At 31.4% G+C, this 7,392-nt stretch overlaps 1 protein-coding gene across 3 annotated transcripts; it reads left to right on the top strand.

Annotated features, from left to right (window-relative positions):
* The first annotated feature begins 1,788 nt into the window (after positions 1-1,788).
* On the top strand, positions 1,789-4,458 carry LOC113855259 (zinc finger protein VAR3, chloroplastic-like). Of its 3 annotated transcripts, none has more exons than XM_027486820.1 (6): positions 1,789-2,101; positions 2,728-2,845; positions 2,974-3,308; positions 3,408-3,539; positions 3,619-3,717; positions 3,826-4,458. In XM_027486820.1, exons 1-6 carry the CDS (start codon positions 1,809-1,811, stop codon positions 4,349-4,351), a joined length of 1,503 nt encoding a protein of 500 aa, XP_027342621.1. In that variant the 5' UTR covers positions 1,789-1,808; the 3' UTR covers positions 4,352-4,458. The 3 variants fall into 3 exon arrangements, with proteins under 3 accessions (XP_027342621.1, XP_027342620.1, XP_027342622.1); XM_027486819.1 differs by having other exon boundaries at positions 2,947-3,308; XM_027486821.1 differs by having other exon boundaries at positions 1,980-2,101; positions 2,342-2,845; positions 2,947-3,308.
* The last annotated feature ends 2,934 nt before the right edge of the window (positions 4,459-7,392 follow it).

Below are 7,392 nucleotides of genomic sequence, written 5' to 3'. Positions count from 1 at the left end.
ATCAAGAATGTTTTTTTTTTCATGGTGATCCCAACAAAAAAAAGTTTATACGGAGCAACTTGTTGACTTCGTTACTCAAGATGAGTCTTTCAGATTAGGTAGTCATTTTTAAAAATCTCTGTATAGCCTAAAACAATCTCCTTACAACATAGTTTGACATATTCAATGTTGTAATCCAAAAGTTTGGGATGACTCAAAGTGAAATAGATGACTCAATTTTCTATCGTCATTTAATCATAAGATACATTTATTTGATTGTTTATGTTGACGATATTTTTCTTATTGGTAGAGATCATTTTGACATCATACAAATGAAACAACATCTATGTCATTATTTTTAGACAAAAGACTTAGGTAAACTTCAATACTTTTTGGGAATAGATATGTCATAATCCAAGAATGATATTAATATTTCCTAACAAAAGTATGTACTAAGTATCTTATGAAGAAACATGTTTTATGGGTGTTAAACTTATGAATATTTCTATGAATCTCAATTCTAAACTTCTGTCAAGTCATGAGGAGTTTCTTTCTTATCTAAAGAAATATAGGAGTCTAGTTATTAAGTTGAACTACCTTACTAGTTATTATTACTTGTCCAAACATCTCTCATGCAATTAGTGCAATAAGTTATTTCTTTTATTTTTCTTGTGAAAGACATTGTGATGCATTGTGTGATATCCCAAACACTCATAAGAATAAAGAGTGATTGTTGATGCAATAGGACACAAACTAGAAATGCTAAAACAATTTTTTTATTATTAATTATAATTTTTTAACTTTATATATTTTTTACAAATAAATTAGGATAACCCTTTAAATTTAAAAATAAAATATTTATTCTTCTCCCCTTCTCTAATCTAATTATCAAACATTCAATCCCATGTCTAGTTATTTTTGGGCAGAAATGTAACAAAAGTCTTTCTATAACTATTTTTATTTTATCCTTTTTGTAAAACTTGTAAATAAGTTTGAATAACCAATCACTAATTCGTTTTTAAAGATACCCCTTCTTGGTGTGGAGCTATAAGAGGTTCGGAGTCTCTAACTCTAGTATGGTGGGGTCAAAACTAGTCTAGAAGATGGTTGGGTGAAAATAACATAACTTATAGAAAGAAGAGAGATGGTCGGGAATCTCTCACTTGTTTAATTATTAAGTATCCTTTGAATAAAATATAGAATGAATTCCAGTGAAAATTAAAAAAATATCTATATCCTATAACATACATTGATTATCATCTATTTTATTAAAATAATCGATTGCTATGTTTTATAACAGCAAAAAAATCATACCCTCTGCAAGTAATTTAAATATTCCGTGACAAGTATAAAATAACTTTATGTTTTTACATTTTTTTTATATGCACCTTAAGCCTACTTTATAATTTTTAATGATATTAATTATCATATTTATAATTTTTTCTTTTAACATTTCTCTTCTCTCTCTAAATTGTGTGAACAATTTAAAAAAAATATTATATAAATAATTATTTTACTCTCCAAAATAGAAGTATTATTTATTTTACTATCTAATTTTATAAAAATAATATTTTACTGTTTGATTTTATAAAATATTATAATATTTTATTCCCTTTAATGCTTAAAATTATTAAAATTATGTAATAAAAAAATGGATAAGTCTTATAAAACCCAACAGTGAAGTAAAATTATTGTAAAATCAAACACTGAAAAGAAGCATGATTTAGGTTTTACTCTTTTAAAAAAATATCTTACAATGGAAAAATCATTGTGTTTCCTCTCAAAAATTTAGTTTGGTGCAACAGAAGTAACTCCGAACGTAACGTAGTATGCTCCGAAACGTTTGGAAACGTTGTCACACGGGTTTGGATCCCGCGTTGCTCAGTTGCTCACCAATTCACAGTACCACTTTCTCTCCATCTTCGAAGCTACACTTTGTCGAAAGGGAAGAACCACACAAGCTTCAGATTCTGCATCCTTGGCCTGAATGGGTCGAATTCATGAAGTGCTTGCTCAATAAAGGACACTTTCAAGGAAACCCATTTCAATTTACTGCTAAAGATTCTAATCTTGTTAGAACCGCTTCCCTCAATTTTGGTAGAGACCACTTTCATCTTCTAAGGTATAAAGCAAAAGCGAAAACACTTGTTTGTATTTGTGTAATATTGCTAGTTTATTCTGTTCGCGAAAGATTTTGTCATGATTTTTAAGTTGTGCATGCAAGGTGTTTGAGTTTAGAACTCTGACATGCAGTGTAATGGCAATTAGTTTCGATTAACAAATCACGAAATTTCCCCCTTCTGTTCACGCTTTAAATCACCTTAATAATCACAATGATGATTTTTGGGTACATTTTGTTCAGTACCTAAGTAGGGGTAAGGCCTGAACACAATACACTGCAACGGTTTCTCTTATCTTGCGGTGGTTCTTCAACGCCGTGGGCTGAAGGGGAGTGTGTTCTTGTAAAAACACTCCAACGCTCAAGTCAGCAAGGGTTTGGGTATGAGAGCTGCCGTATGTGTAGATAGGAATTTTTAGTACTGAATCCACTCCTCCTCTGTCCTTTTTGTGGACTTAAGGATTCGAATGAGTGTCTTGATAATGAACTCATTTTTATATTGGTGATTTAACGGTATTTTAAGTGGCAATGGTAATTCAGGCACTAGTTTTTTTTTTTAGTAAATTCCTTGTTGTGAGGGAAAACAATATTTATCCACAAGTGTATTTTACAATTGACTTTGCTCTCAGATTCTTGTCTCGAAAAGATATTGGAGTTACTGTGGCATTTGGATGTCCGAGCTTAGATAGGAAAGTGATCAACTCAGGAAAGCGCCTGAGAGCATATGTGGGTATTGATGAGGGAAATGTAAGTGATGACCTGAGTTTCTATAATCATTTACTTTTGTTTATTTTATATTTCGCAACTTTCTCTCCAAAATTTTTTCCTTGCCTTAAATCAGTAACTAGAAGTTGTATGACTGGTGCTTTGATCAGGTATGCAGCGCTTGCAATTTGAGGGGGGACTGTGAAAGGGCATTTGTGAAGGCACGTGAAGATGAAGGTGGAAGAACAGTGGATGTTATGCGCATCATTTTGACTCATGGGCTTGACCCCGTTATTGGTTCAGTGGAGAACAAATCATGTCTAACTAGAAAGGTAGAAGAATCTGTTAGAAGACTGCTGAAAGAAATAGTAGAGCATAGTGCTGAAGACGAAAATTCTAATTTTCCAGACACAACAAGGGTTGCCATTGGACATGTGCATCTCAATCCGCAAAACAAGGGCAAAATAGATGTTCCAATGAAGCAAGGAGACTGGGTTTGCCCCAAGTAGAGCTTAATTTCCACTTTGTAATTATTTTGTGTTAAATCTTGTACTATTTTCTCCTGCATTTGTTTAGGTTTTCATTTTTATCTTTCTTTGTCTAGATGCAATTTCATCAACTTTGCAAGAAATATCAAGTGCTTGCGCTGTGACTGCTTCTTTGAGGAAAGAATCAAGCAATTGCAAGAGGATAACAATCACCTACCTTTGAAGAAGGGAGACTGGATATGCAATAAGTAGTGACTGTCAATTTCATGTAACATTATTTGACACTAATATTTAATTTCTAATTATGATCATATTTGATTTATGCAGATGCAACTTCCTAAATTTTGCAAGAAATACAAGATGTTTACAATGCAAAGAGAGACCTTCCAACCGTCACCTTAATCCGGGGGAGTGGGAATGTGACTCGTAGGTTCTTCATAGATATCTTTTATTTTGTTTCAGTTGATGTGAAAAATGACCGCAGTCTTTTTGTATTTGCTTGCTATTGAGATGATTGAAACCCTATTTGTGTAGGTGCAACTACCTTAATTTCAGAAGAAACATGGTTTGCCTGAAATGTGATCATAGACGACCGATAGTGTCAAAGGCTTCAAACTCTTCTCTTCAACCTCAACAAGAAGATGAAGACCACCATAAGAATAGCAAATTCACTTTTGTGGTACACCAGGATGATAGTAGAGACAAATCACCAATGGTGTTTGAAAGAATGAACAAGAAGAGAGATTCACCTATGTGGAGATTTGTAGAGGAGAGAAATGAAAATAGCAAATTCTTAAGCAAGTCAAATGACCCTTCTCAGTTTGTAGATTTTCGTATTACTGGAGGTAAGACTGAGTTGTCTGAGGCACAAAAGAGAGAAGCATACAAGAAAGAGTTGCCAAATCGGTGCACAAGGCCTTTATGGCAAGGTGAAACTGATGATGAGTTTTGTTCTTCTGATAACCATAGTACTGATGATGAGTTTTGTTCTGCTGATAATCAAAATACTGACGATGAAGAGATGGAGGAATGGTTTGGAAAAGGTAAGATTGAAAGGTAGGATTCCAGAAAGAATGACTTTGATCCTATGTATTGATATTTGTTCGAGGCAAGAATCTTTTTGTCACATACCCATGTTAAAATGTGTAAAATACTTGTTAGGTTCTTTATATTATAGGTTGATCTGAGTGTAGAATTTCAGGCTGCTTGTTTATTCATGAATTCTTATAGGAGTTGGCTCTGGGCATTTCCATGTTATAAATTTACATTTTCGATATTTTGGCTTTATAGCCATATCAAATGGATATATCAAGCTTCTTTTATGCTGTTGAGGAAAGATAAATTTGATTGTCGAATGAGACGGTATCTGCAAGCAAGGAAACCTTCCAAAAGGCATAAAAGAGTGACTGTTAAGGATGTAGCTTTAACTGTAAAATCAACGGGTTATTATATTTTAACAACTTAGTTTTTTTATATGGATATGTACCTTTTATCATAATTTCAGTCATTATCTTTTAACTATGTATATAACATTATGATATAAAAAAAGAAATTGATATATAATTGTCTTGTACAGAATTATGATTATGATATAAGGAGCATTAAAGAAGTTGTCTTGTATGTCCAAAAAAACACAGGTAGCTTGGTCTTCTTTAGCAGCCATTGTGAGAGCAGAAAAGACAATAGCCATGGAATTTCAATGGATTAATAAGGGTGAAAAATTGAATAGAAAGCAAAAACCGAAGGCAAAAGTTTAATCTAAGATTTAGCATGCTTGAAAGCATATTAGAGAACTTGTAAATGTGGATGTCAACGAAAAAGCTTAAAGCAATGGCATTGAAGAAAAAGTAGATTTATAAGCATTTAAAAGGCATTTAAACAAATCCACAAACGCTATATATGATTTACACAGATTAACTGTTTGACCGGGCTGTGGTAACGTGGAATTTCTGCATCTGTGAGCATCCATGTTCCTTTACAATTATTATTGTTGGCTATGTAGCTAATGTTAAGTTCTGAAATTTTGTAGATGTGTCTATAATATGACTTGTTTAACCCAAGTATTTGTACAATAATGATCTTCACTCGTTTCAAAATTCAAATTCAGATATTCAATACAGAGATTTTCACGCGAGCTAAATTCATTTTACACTCAAACAAATGAAAAGGCAAACATGGAAAAAGGGGGAGAACAGTTTCTAACGCAAATCTAAAGAAGTCAAGCTTTCATATTCATTGCTCCATTACAGAGAATAAACTTAAAATTAAACAAAACAAGAAAAGTAGCCCTTGCTCCAAACTACATATTACTAAATAACACTGTGGATCCTCCAGATTGCTACAACATTTTTCAACCAAAAAATGAAGCCACGGTGACAATTAATTGAAGGACATTAATAACAATGAAGAGGAATCTGCGCCAACCCATTTTTACTTAAAACCAATCCCAACTTTCTTTCTCGCTTACAATGCAAAGAATAATGAGATGGAGAGGCTTTTGGCAAAGGATGAAAATGTGAAGGTCTACCTTGGTTTATATAAAAAGCACAGATATGTTGGTTACAGTTCACATATCACCCACCTTTTCAGCTTCCCAATTTCTCGAGGATATCCAAATTAATTTCATCATTGATTGCTCCACTACTTCAATTCTTCGAATTCTATTTACTATCTTGGAATTCTCCAATTTTTTCTTGGAATTTTATTATTTTTTTCGTTAGTACTTCTATGCTCTTCAAAGCTTTCGATGCATTAATTTGGTGGACCTAGTTGTGTTCCGCATTCATAAGAGTCTAGCATGTTAAGTGGTGTATGGATGAGTTAGTGAAATTAGTAAACTTTATAATTTTACTTTCCAATTCTCAAAATGTTTTAAAATTTTATATTGGATGTGCAAAAAATTAGTGTGTCAAATAACCATCTGTGGGCATATTCAAGATTATAGAAGAAACCACCTTCCCCGAGATCTTCTATCAAAGCTTGAATTATATAGAGTTTTTGCAATTGATCCAAGTTCTGAACTAATTTTCCGTGAAACATTTAACTAAACCTTCAAATTGATCCGAAAAAGATTAACCTGAATCTGGGGAAGCTCTTTGGTGCTTAGGGTTTAGGGTTTAGAGTAACTTTGTTGCATTTAAGCCCTTAGTTTGAAAATTTTTTAAATTAACATGATTTGTTATATTATATATAGGTTAAGGCATTTTTTTTTATAATAATGTAAGTTTATACTACTACATTTGATTATCTAAGTCTAATTAGACCAAAATAATTTATTAAATGTGAAATTTTTGCATGAACAAGTAACAATAACACATTTAAGATAATAATTAAAAAATTAGTTTCTATTTGGTGAAAATGTATTGCATGATATAATAATTACTAGTCTAGATTGTTTCTTTAAAATGGAATTTGGATTACTACTGGTGTTGATTATTTTTCTCCCTTTTTTTATTTGTTTACATATTAAGATAGCGTAACTTTCATGCGTTGCTTGATTTCCCATGGGATTAAAAGTTTTGAGACACAGAATTTTGCACTCAAATCCTAAATATCTAAGTATTCGCATTTCACAAATGTTTGTGAGAAACAATTTTCATTATCAACTTAACATTTATGCTGTATGACGAGAGAAATATAAATAAATTGCAACATCTTAGAAATCTTATTGTATGATGATATGTAATTGTTAAGCATGATTTAAATTATATGATTTTTAATCTTTAAAAGTGCATGAAAATAGTTATATATATATATATATATATATATATATATATATTATTGAAAGAACTTGGTAGTTTTGTTGTGTAATTGATGAGTAGATTAAGCAATTTAGTCCTCAATGTGTGAACCTGATCCATCTTTTTCAGATTTGATATTTTTTATTCTTATTATATTTTATATCTTAAATTCTATTCTTATTCTATTTTTATTTAATTAAATATTCTTATTTCTTTATTCTATATAATATTTCTTTTTCTTTTTACGTATTATATTGAAAGATTCCTTACATTCAAATATATATGTCTATATCATTAGGATATCTTCAGGTTTAGGGATGAGTTGGGGTTTAAAAATGGACCCAATTAAAATTTAGGGTTC

This window comes from Abrus precatorius, unplaced genomic scaffold, assembly GCF_003935025.1.
Source record: "Abrus precatorius isolate BTA unplaced genomic scaffold, Abrus_2018 Scaffold11, whole genome shotgun sequence".
Lineage (NCBI taxonomy): Eukaryota > Viridiplantae > Streptophyta > Magnoliopsida > Fabales > Fabaceae > Abrus > Abrus precatorius.
Note: the sequence above shows the minus strand (reverse complement) of the source record. Positions and strands in the feature narration are given on the sequence as shown.